A 16,198-nucleotide genomic window follows, 5' to 3' on the forward strand; every position below is an offset into this window, starting at 1 on the left:
GCGCCCCCGTGGAGCGGGGACGGGGACACCCGGTGCGCCCCCCCGGGCCGTGCCGCTCCTCTCCCGGCCCCGGTGTCCCCGGTGTCCCCGGGGCGCGGCCCCTGCTGGGCTCCCGCACCCCGAGCGCCCCCGAGTGGGCTGGGGGCGACGGCAGCCAGGGGCCGTGAGGCTCCCGGGCCCCCCCCCCGTGGCACCGAGCTGTCCCCGCCGTCCAGGATTTGGGTACAGCGCTTTTTGGGGACAGCTCTGCGGGCAGCACGGTCCCTGCTGCTGGCCCTTTTTTCCCCCTGCCCCATCCCGGTCCTGCCGGGGGGGCCCCGGAGGCGCTGCCCCGGGACAGCGGGACGGTGGCTGCTCCCATCCCGGGCGTTTAATTGCGATCTGCAAAAATTACAGCACGGGGCGCCGCTGGGGGGGCTGCCCTGATTCACCACCAGCACAGCCGAGAGCTGCCAGGGCAGCGCGGAGCCTCGTCCCCTCCCGTGGGGACAAAGTGGGGACAATGCCAGGCGTGGGGCTTCAGCAGCCCCTCACAGATAGTTGTCCTCTTCCTCCTCCTCCTCCTCCTCCTCTTCGTCCCGCGCCAGCGCCTCGATGTCGTGGGTGATGTCGGTGATCATGCGGTTGAAGGACTCGGACTCGGAGCGCAGGGACCAGCTGTCGTAGCTCCGCACGGCCGAGGCCGACGTGTTGCTCATGCTGCGCTTGATGCGGCCGAAGCTGTCGGTGAGGATGCCGCCCTCGCGGATGCCGATGCTCTCCAGGAAGGTCTCGAAGTACCCGATGTCTTGGTCGGGGATGAAGGGCCTCATTCCTGCAGCAGGCGCCGTGAGGCTCGGGGTGACCGTGCCCGGGGGGTGCCAGCACACACCCAGGACCCAGCTCCCCATCCCCAAAAAGACACCCGGACATGGCCAACATGACGCAGTGACCCATCGCTGGGGCTGCTCGGACACCCCAGCAGCTGGGGCGGGCGCCCCTGAACTCACCTAGGAGCAGAAACTTCCTCCGGTCCCCGTAGAGGCGCAGGAGGTCGGCGCAGTACTCCTGCACCGGCGTGCCCAGCCGGTACTCGCGGAGCATCAGGGCGAACTGCTGGATCTCCTGGGGTGACAGCTTGTTGCGCAGCTGCGGGAACACGGGGACAGCTCAGGGCTGGGGACAGCGCACGGCCTCGACCCCATCACCCCGCACCCGGCTGGCTGCTCCCCGGCACCCGGAGAGGAGCGGGGTCCCCCCTGCACCCTCACCGTCACCATGTAGTCCTGCAGCTGCTCCAGCCCCGCGCTGCTCTGGTCGCTGCCGCTGCAGGCGGTGGCCAGGCTGTGGTGGGACTGGTGGAAGGAGGGCGAGGAGGCCCCGCTGTAATACGCCTCGAACGTCTCGGAGCCATTGCTGCGGGAGGAGAGGGGCGTGGGGGGGGTCAGCAGGTCCATCGGGCTGGGCTGGGGGGTCCGCAGCTGGGACGGGCACCCAGCACGGGGGCACCCAGGGGAACTCGGACTCACAAGGAGCTGCAGCAGCTGAAGTCGGCGTCGTAGCCGTACGTCCCGTCCGTGCGGCAGCTCTCACCTGGGGAAGGAGAGCCCAGCTCTGAGAACCAGGGCAGGTCCCCCCCGCGCTGTACCCAAGCCCCCCAGCCCCGTGCAGTCCCACTCAGCATCCCGCACCCCCCCCCAGCCACTCACTCCTGCTGGAGAGCCAGGGCCGCGTGGGCGTGGAGGTGTAGTGGTACCCGGCACGATCCACGCACTCGATGCTCTGGTCCCCGTAGATGATCTGGAAAACCTGGCAGATGAGCGCGCAGGACTCCTCGGCGGCATCCTGCAGGGGATGAAGGGGGGAAGAGGAGAGGGTGGGCACGTGCCGGTGGTGGTGGGCACATGCCAGGGGGGGTGGGCGCATGCCAGAAGGGTGGGCGCATGCCGGGGCCGCTCACCCTGTTGGGCACGGCGAGGATGACGAGGTTGGAGTAGGCGTCGGGGCAGGGCTCCTGGGGGTCCAGGGGGTTGCTGCCGGTGTGCCGCCGCTCCCAGCTGCCGAAACCAGTGCCGCGCTCCCAGCTGCCTCCGGCCGTGCCGGCTCGGCGCCGCTCCCAGCTGCCTCCGCAGGGCTGCCGCCGCTCCCAGCTCCCCGAGGGTCGCCCGCGCTGCCTCCGCTCCCAGCTGCCTCCCCGCCGCCGCTCCAGGCTGCCGCCCTGCCGGCCCTCCTGCCCGCCCCGTGCCGCCCGCCAGTCCAGGCTGCAGATGGTGTGCCGCCGCTCCATCGGGCCCCCCAGACGCCCCGGTTCTGGCCACGCGCCCCCCGGACGCTTCTCGGCCGGGGCTGCCTCCGGCACGCCGACCGGGGTCGCCTCGGGGTGCGCTCCGGCAGGGACCGGGTCCACTCCCAGGCCTGGGGGCAGCAAGGGGGGGACGGGGTGTCAGGGTGGGGGCTGTGATCCCCAACGCACCCGGCTCCCGGTTTGGCCCTGGAGTCCATCCAGGTGGGAAGCAGAGGGGCTGGGGGTGGTGGGGGGATAGGGGAGGCCCAGCGAGCTGGGGGCGGTGGGGCTGGGTGGTGGGGGCTGTGGTGGGGTGGGAGAAGGGGGATTAGGGCACAGCTGAGGCTGGTGGCTGAGCCCAGGGTTGGTGATCACAGCACCGGAGCCCCTGCGCCCCATCTGGATGCACACAGGGGGGGGCACTTCCAGCATCATTCCCCACCACCATTAAAAGCAGCCGGTGCTGGGAGCACGGCTCCCACCCCGGGGGGGGGGCACACACGGGGTGCTCAGGGTCAGCCGCATCGCACTGGGACCCCGGCAGGGTGCCCGCACCCGTTTTGAGGATGAGGAGGTGCAGGGCGTCGTCGCGCAGGTAGGAGGCTGCGGCGATCTCGTGCGTGGGGATGCGCAGGATCAGCTCCTCGTCGTCGCGCCAGGTGAGCAGGAGGCAGCGGGCGGACAGGCTGAGGATGCTGTCCTGCTCCGGCGTCGTCTGTAGGGGCAGCTCCTTCAGCTGCTGTGGGGCAGAGAGCGAGTGCGGGGTCGGGAGGGGGCACTGGTGGCACTGGTGGGACGTCCCCGTGGGGTGCTGGGCGCCCTCTTACCCTGGCGGTGTCCAGCAGCTGCAGCACCTCGTCCCGGCTGGAGGGGTTCAGGGATGCTGTCACCCAGGTGAGGTGCCCTAAAAACTGAGGGGGGGGGGCAAAGCCCCCAAAGGGTTTTGGGGAGGGCAAGGGGGGAGCCCTATGGGTGGAAGGCCAGCCCTAAGGGGCACTGGGGCTGGGGCTTTGCGTCCTCCCACCGCCACAGCCTGCACCTCCCTGGGGTGGGGTGGTGGGGAGCCTGCCCCCACCCCAACCTGCTCCCCCTTTTCTCCTCGGGGGTTTATCCAGGACAGGAGGGGGCCAGAACCGTGCCAACATCCATGTGTGGGGGCCTCCCGCATGGCAAATGGGGCTGCTGATGTCCCTGGGGGCCCCCCCCCAGCCCCGTTACCTTCACCTCCTTCTCCACGTAGTCGTGCAGCAGGATCTGGGGGTCTATCAGGTAGTCGGGGGGGTAGAGGGGCACCGAGTGCAGCGGCCGCCGGTAGACGCTGCTGCGGAGAGCCGGCTTGCGAGCCGCCTTGGGGAAAACCAGCCGCTTGATGGGCGACACGAAGCCCTGCCAGGGACAGCGGGGTTTGGGGGGCACGTCACCACGGGGGGGGGACACCCAGCTCCGGCACCGCACGGCTCCTCCTGGCTGGGGTCCCCAAATCTGCGCCGCCCGGGCGCTCGGCCCCAGGGGACAGCAGGTGGGGACCCCCCCAAATCTCCCACCCCTTGCCCCAGGCACCACGAGCACCCCGCAGCCCCCGAAATGTGCTCACCTTCTTCCCCCTCTTGGCCTCGCAGTCCATGGCGCTGCCGCCGTCCTCCCCGTCCAACGCCTTTGTTGTTTTCCTGTGTCGGAAACTCCACCAGGACGGCTCTGATGTGAGTTCCTGCCCCGCCGGGGGTGCTGGGCTGGGCTGGGCTGGACTGGGACGGGACTGGGAAGGGACTGGGACTGGGACTGGGCTCAGACTGGGACTGGGACTGCGGTGGAACTGGGGCGAGACTGGCACTGGGACTGGCGCTGGTACTGGGACAGGGCTGGGACTGGGTTGGGACCAGGAGTGGGGCTGGGGGTGCCTTGGGACCAGGAGCAGAGCAGCCCCAGCCCCTCGCTGCCCCATGGCCCCACATCAGCCCCCTCCCCATGGCCTCACCGGGGGGCTCCCTGCCCCTCGCTGCCCCTGCCCTGCCCGCGAGCGGCCCTGCCACGGGGAAAAGGCTCCAGCTGGAGCCATGCAGCAGCCCCTAAAACTCCCCAACCCCACAGCTGCCCATGGGGCTCGAGGCTCCCCCGTGGGTCTGGGGGCTGGATGGGGTTCAGGGCCTCCAGCAGGGAGGAATTCGGCCTGGGAGAGCTGGGATGGGGCCGTGTCCAGCAGTTTCCTCCCCGGCAGCACACCGCATCCTGCCCGCGCACCCCTTCCCTGCCGGGGGCCCTGGACCTCCACAGCCATCCTGCCCCGTCCCTAATGTCCCCAGCACCCCAGGACAGAGCCCCCCAGCACCCCAATACGGCTGGGCAGAGCCCCCCAGCACCCCGGCACGGCCACGCAGAGCCCAGAGCCACCGGTGGGCACCAGCAAGGAAAAGCTCGGGCAGGCAGGGCTTATTGAAATGAATTTAATATCTCATGTTGCAGCAAAATTAAAAATATACAAAAAGTTTGTGGTATACAAAAAAGTCTCGGGCAGACCCCGGTCTCCTGCTCACCCCCCCCCCCCTCCCTCCCTGCCCGCGCCGAGGGTCCCGGAGAGGAAGGTGGCACACAGAGTATTTACAGTACGTGACGGCCGGGCTCCCGGTCCCGAGCACCGTGGGGACGTGGCTGAGACCCTCAGGGACGCAGCCCCCAGCAACCCCCTCCGGGGAGAAAACACCCCCGGCCAAGAGCAGCAGAGCTCAGCCCCGGTCCGAACCACGTCCCCATCCCATTCCCTGAACCCTGAACCCTGGGGCGGCCCCGCTGCCTGCCCCACGCTGTCCACCCCCCCCCAGGACCAGGACCCCCCTTCCCCAAAGGGAGCCGGAGCAGCCCCGGAGCTGCCCCCACCCCACAGGGCCCAGCTCAGCCCTGGGTTGAGCCCCCTCGGTGCCCCCTTGCCAGGGGGTGCTGATGGCCTGGCACCACCACCAGCACCACCAGCAGCCCCCCCCCGGTGTTGTCTGTTCATCCCCGTTGGCTCGGGGCATGGGGGCTGCGAGCACGGTGCGGGGGGAGCTCCTGCAGCCGCTGCCCTGACCCCGCCACGGGAGCAGCCCGGGGCTGAGGGGACCGTGGCTTGAGTGCATAGAAAAATGTCCCTCCGACCCGCGACCCCCCCAGGGAACGAGCACACGGGGTGGGGGGGTGCAGATCACCCCGGGCTGCGTGGCTCCGAACCCTTGGGGGCACGGGCAGGGGGTGCAGGAACCTGCACGGCACCGCTCGAGGGCTCCCAGGGCCGTGGGGCTCCTGGCTGCCCCCGCACCCCCAAAAATCCCCCCCAGGGTCCCATCTTCCCTTAGCGCTTCCCTGAGGATAACAGAAGCCTCCTCTGCTGAGAGCCCGGCTGGATGGGGGATTTTTTTGCCCGTTACTGGTGGGAGAGGAGGAGTGCGGGTCCCGGGGGGGGGGGGCAGCCCGCTGCCCAGACCCAGCGCTGCTCCGTGACCTCCTCCGAAAGGATTTCCGAGGCTTGCAGTTAGCACCAGTTAGCACCAGTGACCCCCCAGCCCGGCCCATCCCAGCCCGCAGTCATCCGGGGGCCTCCGAGCTACGGAGAAATGGGAAACAAAAGCAAGGGGGCACCGGCGGCACCGCGCACCCCGCTGCGCCTTGGGGACCCCACAGCGCCTTGGGGACCCCACAGCGCCTTGGGGACCCCGCTGCAGCCCGGCCACAGGGGCACAGCGAGGCTGGGGCAGGGCTGCCAGCCCGGGGCACAGCTCAGCACCGTGGGACCAGCACAGCTCGGGGACCTGGGGGGGCACCGGGGCTGGAGGAAGGCACGGGGGGGGCTGTGGGTGCGTGCCGGGGGGCTCTGCGCGTGCTGCGAGTGGTGCACGGCCCGGGGATGCCAGGAGCTCTGCCCTACAGACCCAGCTGCAAACACAGAGGACGGACACACGGACACGGGGGGGGGACGGGGGGGTACATTCAGCACAGCCCTTTGGGCTCCCCACAGGAGCAGGGCACACATTCAGAGCCAAAGCCCGGGGCAGCCCCGCTCCTCCGCAGGGGCTGGGGGGCTCCGGGGGCATGGGGGGCAGGATCCTGGCTCGGGCGCGCACCTCGGAGCTGGGGGGGGCTGATGCTGACGGGGGTGTGGATGGAAATGCTCCCGGCTTGGAAAGGGGGGAGAGAACGGCTGGGGGTGAATCCGGCCTTGGGGAGCCCCCCCGGGAGCGATGCCACCACCTTTCAATGTCCCCCCCCCCCGGTGCCAGCCAGGCCCTGCCCCACCAGCGTCAGCGGAGGTAGAAAATGTCACACAAATGTCACCTACCAGGTGAAAACAAACACGATGCGATGAAGCGGTTCCCAGGAGGGTTGGAGGGGACGGAGGGGTGCAGCCACCCCCCCCCCCCCCCACAGCACCCGGCTGGCATCGGGGGCTTGGCTCAGGGCTGGGGGCTGCGTCCCACATGGAGCGGGGGGCTCCTGGGGCGCAGGCACGGCCAGAACCCACAGCAGGGGGAACCAAGGGCTGAGATGAAGGGAGACCCCCGGGTCTGGGGGGCTCGGGGAAGTAGGGGACATCGGGGGGTGGCCAGACCCCAGCTGTCCCCTGCTCGCTCCCCACCGCCACCTGCTCCCTGGGGGTGACAGGAGCCCCCCACACCCCGGTACAGCCCCTCTCCAGCATCCCCACGGCCCCATCCCACCTCCCGTGTCCCCTGCATGTCCCCTGCACCATGCCCCGCCGTGCCCAAAGCCCCTCACCGGAGCGGGGCACCCACCACCCCCTGAGCCCCGGGGTGCCCCGCGGTCCCCACCCTGCGCCGCCGACCTGGCCAGCCCGGCCGGGAGCCGGGCGCTGCGGGGCTCAGGCACAGGTGAGGTATTTTGGCAAGGACAAGCCCCCGGCACAGAGCCGGGTGGGATGAGGAGCGGGGTCACAGGAGGGCGGCGTGGGGAAGGTTGGGGGGGGGATAGCACCAAGGGACCTCACCGGCCCCTGCCCGCGGGGCGCTCGGCGCGGTCACCCCTCGGCGCCGGTGAACCGAAAAGAAAGGCAAAACGCTGCGAAGAGATGGGACAGCCCTGGCTGGAGAGGGTCGGGGGGCACCACGGCGGCCCCCGCGCCCGCCCTACACGGTGGTCTCGTACTCCAGGAGCTCCTGGGAAACGCCGGCGGTGCGGTACTGCAGGCGCGGGGTGGTGGGGGAGGCGTACTCCAGCGCCAGGATGGTTTTCCGCAGGCGCCGGTCGATGAAGTGGGCGTCCCAGGCCGGGTACTTCTTCCTGGGCAGGTCTATGCGGATGACGGGGCCCTCTGTCCGCGGGGCGCGGGCGGCCGGCGGTGTAGGGGCGCAGGGGCGCACCTGAAAGACGGGCACGCAGCTGTCCCGGTCCCCAGGAGCCCCTTCCCGGTCCCCCCCTGTAGTCCGGGGCAGCGAGCGCGGGGGGCTGGTGACGGCGTCCGCGGGGGACCCCGGCGCCGGTGCCGGCTGCTGCCGGAAAATGCAGCCCCCGGCGTGGGGGCCGAACATGGGGCCGTTGGGGTGCAAGACGCAGTAGTAGATGAACATGAAGAAGATGCCGAGGGCGAAGCTGGAGCTGACCACGCAGACGAGGATTAAGGCGTCGAAGTCGGACGTGGTCTCGCGGTTGTAGTAGAGGAACCAGAGGGCGGTGAGGGCGGCGTTCTCGGACAGCGTGATGATGTAGTAGATGCACATGCGGTAGCGGCTCCGTCCCTCCTTGACGTTGAACCAGCAGAAGATGTAGATGATGCCCACCACCATGTTGTAGATGATCTCCTCCCACTTGGACATGCAGAAGTCCGTCTCGCCCTGGATGATCCAGAAGGTCATGATGCACCAGTGGGTGACGATGAAGATGCCGAAGTAGAGCTGGAACACGGAGGCGAAGAGGGCGAAGGCGATGGCGCGGGCGGCGATGGTGAAGAGGTGCCACAGGATCTGCACGATGGCCCCCTTGTAGGACATGGGCATCTTGTCCTCCCGCGAGTCCCGCAGCACCTTCTGGTAGGAGGCGATCATCCACGCCAGGGAGACGAGTGAGGCCGAGGCCGAGAGCCCTGCGGGCACAGAGCGCGGACGGGGCGGTGAGAGCGGGGTGGAGGGCGGCACAGGGGACACGGGGCTGGGGTCTGCAGCATCCCGGGCCCCTCCGGCCCTTTTCCCCAGCCGTGGGGGTCGTGTCGGAGGGGGGCTGCCCCTACCTTGCAGCGGCTCGATGCTGTTCTGCTGCACCATGATGCTGAGCTGCAGCACGAGCTGGGGCGCGCTCTTCAGGAAGGTCTCCAGCAGGCGCAGCATGCTGATGTCCGCGCTCTCAAACATCATCCGCCAGTAGAAGTGGCGCCGGCGGTGCTCGGCCTGCCACCGGCTCTGCAGCCCCAGGTACAGCGTGCGGAGGTACCTGCGCGAGTTGGGGGGCAGGGGCGTGAGAACGGCCCCTGCAACCCCCTGTGCCGGGCATGCCCCGGGGATGCCACCACCGTGCTCCGACATCACGTTTCCTCTCCCATCCAAGGCCGTGGAAACGTCCCCGTGCTGCCCCAGGACGCAGCAGCTCCACACGGGGCCCCGAGATGCCAGGGCAGGGCACCTCGTGCCAAGCCCCCGCTCCCCTGCGCCCTCTCTCCCCATGCAGGGTCCGTTTCCTACCCCCAGATGGGTCCCTCATCCCGTGGCCTCACTCTTCACCCCCCCAGAACATTCCAGGCACCCCTATCCCAGCCCAAAACCACATCCAGCTATGCCTCAAAATGGATATTTTCATCCAGCGCCCCCCCTCCCCGCCTCCCCCTGCCCCAGGCGGGCGGTGGCAGAGGAAGGAGGGAGCAGGAGGGACCAGCTGGTCGTGCGGGGTGCCCGCGGGGAGCCCCCGTCCGCCTGTGCCGGTGCTGCCTCGGCTCTTGGCAGGGCCATAGGCTCGGGCACGGCCATCTGGTGAGTGGCCGGGGGTCAGCGGAGCCGCGCGTGGCACCGACGCACGCAGTGGCTGAGTCACCGGGGACCCCTTCCCGCGGCACTGGGCCAGCTCCAGCAGCCACAGGGCGCAGGGAAACGCTCCTCGTCCTAAGGAGGGGACACGGGGACGGGCGTGCGGGGTGTCCCCGAGCAGCCGTGCCCGGGCAGAGCCACCTCCGCCGAGCGCGCACAGGTTTGGGGGGTGGTGGGGGGGAGAGGAGGGAGACGGATGGCTACGAAAGCAGAAAGACTAAGCGAAAGGAAGTCAGACCGTAAAGCTTCCTCCCAACCTAGTAAAACTGTCACGCAAACTGATGGCCTTTATATCAGATCCATAAAACGCTGCCAGCCGACTCCATTAGCCCGCAAGTGCCGGGAGAAGCCCTGATCCCAGCACTTTCGGCTCATCCATCAGCAGGGAGCAGGCAGGAGCCGGCCTTGCTCCCGTTGTGGGGGCGTCCCGGGGCCAAGCTCCTGAGCCCCTCCTGCGGCCGGTGCGGGGCCGGGGGGCACACAGCCCGGAGACGTGGTGGGGGCCATCAGCTGGCACCACCGCGGCCCCCCCGGCCACCCCGCTGCCGCTGCCATCTGCTCCTGCCCCGGGCAGCCCCACTCAAAGCCATAGCAGGCAGGAGGGGAGTGCAGCACCCCGCGGCCCCACAGGGTTGCTCAGCAGGGAGGGGGCACCGGGCATCCACGGGGCATCGCCTCCAGCACCCTGCAGGGCTGCCCCCGGCGTCCTCCCGCCCGGATCACGTGAAGCCGGGGCAGCCCAAGGGCCCCGGTGAGGCCGGGGCTCAGCCGGGCTGATTTCAGGCTTCCCATCTGGCTTCCCCCTCTCTGCAGCCCTGCTCCGTATGGCTCCTGCTGCAGCCTCCTCTCTCTGGAGGGGAGCCCAGCGCCGGGCAGCAGCGGCTGCGTCCTGCTGGGCTGTGCCGTGAGTCGGCACCGGAGGGGGCTCGGGTGGCCAAGCAGAGCGGTGGGGACAGAGGGAGGCCAGGGGAGAAGGAAGCTGGGCTCCACCAGCAGCTCGGGGACACGACCGGTGTCACCAGCAGCCTGTGGTCCCACCAAAACCCTCCCTGCTCAGCGTGCAGGGGACAGCAGAGCCGTGTCCCGGCGTGGTGAGGCTGGAAAAGCACAGACCCACGCCGGGGGAGCACCCTGGCAAGGACCAAAGCCTCTTTCCCACACGATATCCCCTGCAAAGCTGGTGAAGCCCCCAGGAGCCCGGCACCACCTGCCCTATCCATCCCTCCCCGAGAGCCTCGCAAGGACCTTCCAAGCACTGGCAGCCCCACAAAGACATTTCTGTCAGCAAACGATGTGATTTTGGTACTTCCAGCCTGGTTTCACCACGTGCCAACTGCTGCCAGGTGCTGATCTGCGACCCCGCAGGCTCCTGGTCCCTGCTTTTTTCTTTGCTTTAGTGTAAAAGCAGGGCTGGAAGACGCAGCCTGAGAGGAACAGCACCAGGCCTGGGAGCGAAGCCCTACAGCCCCAGCAGAGCCAGGACACCAAGGCAGGAGCCCTGCCCTCTCCCTGTAATCAGTCACCAACCGGGCTCATCATCACCGTGACCCCACTGCCTGCAGCACACAACGGCCCCACACACACAGACCCCACAGCAGCACTGTCCCTGTGATGCCCAGGGCTCACATCCATCACCAGCACGAAGGCAGCAGCAGGACAGGGAGCCACAACCGTGCACGTCTCCTGCGTGCGTGGTCCCCGGCTCCTCGGCACTCAACAAGTGACCCTCGGCCTCCCCCGCTTTTGGCGGGGCTCAATTATTCTCCCGCCTCGCTGTCAGCTCCGTAGAGCTCGTTAAAATGAGATTTCGTCTCCCATCAAGTTGCCAGAACGAGACGCTGGTTCTTGTTTGTTATGCGCTTGATGGCAGGGTTTGTGTTTCAGCCCCGCGCGCACCGCCAGGTTTTTACGAACCGGGCGCTGCAGCAGCTGCACGAGAAATACAGAATCAATTACTTTAAAAAATAAAAATAAAAAATCATTTAATTTTCAAAAAACTGATGATGAGGCAGAAACCAACCGAGAGAGCTCTTAGGGCTAATTACTGCCTCCTTTGTATTAAAAAAGCCCAATCTGACAAAAATCTCCACCGAGGGCTGGGGCGGGCGTGGGGCAGCAGCGCCGTTTGCTCGCCCCCAGCCCCGCAGCACAACGCGGGTCCCGGTGGCACAGCTCCAGCCATCGGCCACCCCCGTGCCCCTTATCACCGACCTGGTGCCCAGGATCAGCCCCGGGAAATGCCCACAGCTGGGCAGTCCCTGCGGCTGCCTCCACACCTCAAGTGTTGGGAGAAAAGAGGAGCAGGAAGAAAAGCCGGGCCCTGGCACAACCAGTGCCACCAGCCACCACCCCCAGGTGAAGGAGCTGGAGGGAGCCAGCAGTCCAAGAGCGAGTGATACAGAGAGCAGCTTCCCTGAAAGGTAATTTGGGATGTCATCCCTTGGTTTAAACAAGGAGAGGATTGCTCTCCATCCGAATGCATCACACATCCCCCAAACTCAGGTCGGGGAGAGCCCTGAGTGCCACGGACATCACGCCAACACGTGGAGGAGGGCCCCGTGTCCCTCCTTCCCTGCTCATCCCCAGCTGCCAACCCGCGGGGCAATGCGGGGACCAGCCCCTCGCCCGCTCCTGGTGTTGTCCCTGCGATGGAGACCAGGTCCCTGTGGACCTCCCTTCCCCTCGGTATTGCTACACATGGCAAAAAAGCTGCTGACCTGAACGGAGAGGGTAGGAGCTCCTGAGCTGCCAAACCCCAGCAGGCTCCGTCCCATGGGACTGGCACCAGGAGCCCCCTGCCCCTGGCCAGCTCCCCACTGCCTTGCGCTGGGGCTGCCGGCCACGAGCACATGTTCCTGCCACCAAAACGTCTCCAGAGGGCACCCACGGCAGGGCGTTGTGAAGGCACTGATTACAGCTGCCTTCTGCGGATTCTCGCAGCAGCTTTAATTTGGGGCGGTCTCGAGGTCGGTGCTCGTGGCCAGCTCGCCTTCGCACCCAGGCAGCTGCTGTAAGTGTGAGCTGGGGGTCCTGCCTGGGGCGCAGCTGGGGCCGGCGCTGCGCAGCGATCGATCCTGTAGGGTGAGAGCTGCTGAGGGAATCGGGGCTGCCCAGGCCAGGGCCGCGCAGATAAATAAATCAGGGAAGGGGGAGGTGTTTGGCAAAGGGCGCAGCAGGGCCCCGGCGCCCTGGCCAGGGAAAAGCCTTCCCTGCACATGCAGTATTTATTCGGTTATAATTCAGCACTTCTTAAACTGTCACATCCACCTGCAGCGGATCCAACCCCGCTAATGGGTTTAGCGAACTGCATTTAACTGCTCACCCGAGCAAATCCCAAATCCCGAGATTAGGAAGAGCCTCAGCTGCAGCCTGCGCCCGGCATGTCCGGGAGGGTCGGTGCCGAGTTCCCGCTTTAATTGGCTTAAGAGCCTCCACGGCCGACACAAACGGGAGCAAAACCCCGACCCCAGCACGGCCCCGGCAAGCACCCGCGGGGCCCTGGGGCTGCTGCAGGGGGCTCAGCAGCCAGCGGCCCCAGGAGCCCCGTCCTCTCCCTCCCCAGCTTTCCCAGCACACAAAGGCCAACCTTGCACCCATCCTGCCCCCGTGGGGCATTACGGAGCGGGGAGGGGCAGTGCAAGGGGAGGGAAGGGGCAGGAGCCTCCCTGGCACGGTGCGCCGTGGAACAAAGTTGGTGCTCCCTGGAGCATCCCAAGCAAAGCGGCAGGAAAAGCGCGTGCAGACAGCAAGAAGGACGAGAGCAGCCCCTGTACTCGGGTAGCTCGTGAGGGGCAGCAGCAGCGAGGCAGGCCCCGGGGAGCGTGGCTGGCTCGGGGCATTGTTTCAGGAATTTGCCATTGTCTCCGCGCCCTCCCAGCCCCCCCCAGGAGCCAGCTCCGTTACAGCGCCGAGGAGGAGGAGGGAGCGGCACGGCGCAGGGGAGGAAGGTGCTCAGAGGGAAACTGTCCTGCCAGCAGCCCCCCAGCCCCCCCAGCTCAGAGCTCGCCCTCCCTGCCCAGCCTCAGGCTCGGGAAGGGGCAGGCAGCAGCGACGCAGCCCCCGGGGGAGGCTGGGGCACAAACACCCCCCCTGCACCCCCAGCCGGCTGCAAGCAGGAGCCTGGGGACACGCCTGGGGGAGGCTCTGAGCCAGGGGTGCTCGGGGCTGCCAGGAGCACCCCAAAACCCCAGGATCTGGCCGTGGGGGTCAGTGGGCCTGTGCCACCAGTGGGGCTCCCAGTGCCCATGGCCACCTGCACCCCCAGCCTGGCTCTGCCGGGGGATCCCTACCCCCTGCCCCTCCTGCTGTGGCTGCACGGGATCGATCCCATGCCCACCCCAGCTGCCCGGGCCCCTGCTGCACCTCCCCACTCCCACCCACATCCCCCCATGTCCCTGCCCCTCCCTCCAGCCTCCCCCATCCTGGTGACCCCCCCCGTACCAACAGACCTGTCTGAGCTGCAGCAGGTGGATGCAGCCCCGCAGCCCCACAGCCCTACAGCCCCATCCCAATCCATCCCATCCCCACCCCAAATACCCCTGTACCTACAGATCCACCCTAGCTGTGGCAGGTGGATGCAGCCCTGCAGCCCCATCCCATCCCATCCCATCCCATCCCATCCCAATGACCCCCCCACCCCACCCAGTGACCCCTCCCACCCCATCCCACCCCTTTTACCTCCAGACCCGCCCCAGCTGCAGCAGGTGGATGCAGCCCCCCATCCCCGTCCCACCCCATCCCAGTGACCTCCCCACCCCACCCAGTGACCCCCCCACCTCATCCCACCCCTTTTACCTCCAGACCTGCCCCACCTGCAGCAGGTGGATGCAGCCCCATGCCATCCCATCCCATCCCATCCCATCCCATCCCCATCCCATCCCATCCCACTCCACCCCAGTGACCCCCCACCCCACCCAGTGACCCCTCCCACCCCAATTCACCCCCTTTTTACCTCCAGACCTGCCCCAGCTGCAGCAGGTGGATGCAGCCCCCCATCCCCATCCCATCCCATCCCATCCCATCCCACTCCACCCCAGTGACCCCCCACCCCACCCAGTGACCCCTCCCACCCCAATTCACCCCTTTTACCTCCAGACCTGCCCCAGCTGCAGCAGGTGGATGCAGCCCCTCATCACCATCCCATCCCATCCCAATGACCTCCCCCACCCCACCCAGTGACCCCTCCCACCCCAATCCACCCCTTTTACCTCCAGACCTGCCCCAGCTGCAGCAGGTGGATGCAGCCCCATGCCATCCCATCCCATCCCATCCCATCCCATCCCATCCCATCCCATCCCATCCCATCCCATCCCATCCCACCCCATCCCATCCCACTCCACCCCAGTGACCCCCCACCCCACCCAGTGACCCCCCCACCCCAATTCACCCCCTTTACCTCCAGACCTTCCCCACCTGCAGCAGGTGGATGCAGCCCCATGCCATCCCATCCCATCCCATCCCATCCCATCCCACCCCATCCCATCCCACCCCAGTGACCCCTCACCCCACCCAGTGACCCCTCCCCCCCCAATTCACCCCCTTTTTACCTCCAGACCTGCCCCAGCTGCAGCAGGTGGATGCAGCCCTGCAGCAGCCAGACGCAGAGGCGGCAGCAGCCGCGGGGGCCGCGGGCGCTGTCCTTGGTGCTGCCGGCGCTGCCCTTGGTGCTGCCGGTGGCGGCGGCGGCGGCGGCGGCGAAGTCGTAGACGAACCACCTGAAGCTGAGCAGCTGCACCACGAGCGAGGGCAGCAGCACGAAGAGCAGCGTCAGCCCGAACCACCAGCGCTGCCCCCGCACGTAGTAGTGGGCCGCCAGCCACAGGTCCGAGGCGCCGTCGGCGAAGCAGACGAGCAGCGCGCCCAGCACCCAGCAGCCGTCCCGCAGCCGGTAGCGCCTCGACGGGGGGGACGCGACCCCCGCCGCCGCCCTGCGGGTCCCCCCTCCGCTTCCTCCTCCTCCTCCTCCTCCTCCTCCTCCTCCTCCGTCTCCGTCTCCGTCTCCGCCGCCGCCCCCGGGGCTCTCCAAGCGCACGGCCGGGCCGCCGCCGCCGCCGCCGCCGTCCGATTTTGCGGCCATGTTGCGGGGAGAGGAGGAGAAAGGAGGGAGCGGGGGAGACTTCCGGGGGGAGGACGGCACCGACGAGCCCGCCCCGGCAGCGCCCGCCCCCGCCGGCCTCGCCCCGAGCCCCGCCGCACCGCTACCGGCACCGGGAACCGGCACCGGGAACCGGCACCGGCACCGCCCCCCTCCGGGATGCTCCCCCCCTTGTCTCTCCCTTCCCCTCTCCTCTCCTCTCCTCGGTACGGTACCGGCAGGGTCTCCCCCCCCCACCTCCCGGTACCCCCGGTCCGGTCCCGGTTCCCCGCCGAGCCCCCGCGGTGCCACCGGGAGCGGCCCCGAGCGCGGCCCAGCCCCCGGGGCCGGCCCCACGGAACGGGGAGGGTCTGGGGGGGGCTGGGCGCACGGGGGTGCGGTGCCGCTGATGCAGCAGCGCGGGGATGTGGGGACAGGGGGACATGGGGACACCAAGGGGACATCAAGAGACATGGGGACATGGGGACACCGAGGGGACACGGGGACACCTCAGGGACATGGGGACACCAAAGGACGCGGGGACATGGGGACACCAAGGGGACACCAAGGGGCACAGGGACATGGGGATACCAAAGGACATGGGGACACCTCAGGGACACGGGGACATGGGGACATGGGGACAACAAGGGACTCGAGGACACAGGGACACCAAGGGGACACCAAGGGATACAGGGACATAGGGACACCCCAGGGACACCCCAGGGATATGGGGACACGGGGACACCAAGGAACATGGGAACATGGGGACACTACAGGGATATGAGGACACCAAGGGGACACCAAGGGACTCAGGGACATGGGGACACCAAAGGACATGGGGACACCACAGCGACATGGGGACACCAC

The 16,198-nt window shown here is 68.2% G+C and overlaps 2 protein-coding genes across 4 annotated transcripts; both read right to left on the reverse strand.

Moving 5' to 3' along the window:
• Positions 1–355: 355 nt before the first annotated feature.
• CCM2L (CCM2 like scaffold protein) lies at positions 356–3,887 on the reverse strand (the record flags this gene model as incomplete). 2 transcript variants are annotated; one of them, XM_084538598.1, is made up of 10 exons in its annotated part: positions 356–814; positions 990–1,128; positions 1,251–1,395; positions 1,509–1,572; positions 1,689–1,824; positions 1,940–2,394; positions 2,819–3,002; positions 3,091–3,174; positions 3,482–3,649; positions 3,858–3,887. In XM_084538598.1, the coding sequence occupies 10 exons, from the start codon at positions 3,885–3,887 to the stop codon at positions 531–533; spliced, it is 1,689 nt and encodes a 562-aa protein (XP_084394724.1). In that variant the 3' UTR covers positions 356–530. The 2 variants fall into 2 exon arrangements, with proteins under 2 accessions (XP_084394724.1, XP_084394725.1); XM_084538599.1 differs by lacking the exon at positions 3,091–3,174.
• A 3,131-nt stretch (positions 3,888–7,018) lies between these two features.
• Positions 7,019–14,918, reverse strand: XKR7 (XK related 7). Of its 2 annotated transcripts, none has more exons than XM_084538373.1 (3): positions 14,805–14,918; positions 8,472–8,671; positions 7,019–8,327 (listed from the first exon to the last, which is right to left on the reverse strand). In XM_084538373.1, the coding sequence occupies exons 2-3, from the start codon at positions 8,593–8,595 to the stop codon at positions 7,375–7,377; spliced, it is 1,077 nt and encodes a 358-aa protein (XP_084394499.1). In that variant the 5' UTR covers positions 8,596–8,671; positions 14,805–14,918; the 3' UTR covers positions 7,019–7,374. The 2 variants fall into 2 exon arrangements, with proteins under 2 accessions (XP_084394499.1, XP_084394500.1); XM_084538374.1 differs by lacking the exon at positions 14,805–14,918 and adding an exon at positions 14,210–14,240.
• Positions 14,919–16,198: the final 1,280 nt, after the last annotated feature.

Source organism: Aythya ferina, assembly GCF_964211825.1.
Source record: "Aythya ferina genome assembly, chromosome: 16".
Lineage (NCBI taxonomy): Eukaryota > Metazoa > Chordata > Aves > Anseriformes > Anatidae > Aythya > Aythya ferina.

Excerpts from the sequence above, each read along its gene's own strand:
- XKR7 (XM_084538373.1), bottom strand. The coding sequence starts at position 8,595 with ATGATGTTTGAGAGCGCGGACATCAGCATGCTGCGCCTGCTGGAGACC. Across the intron at positions 8,328-8,471 it reads CAGCATCGAGCCGCTGCAAG|GGCTCTCGGCCTCGGCCTCA; the intron begins GTAGGGGCAGCC and ends CTGTGCCCGCAG.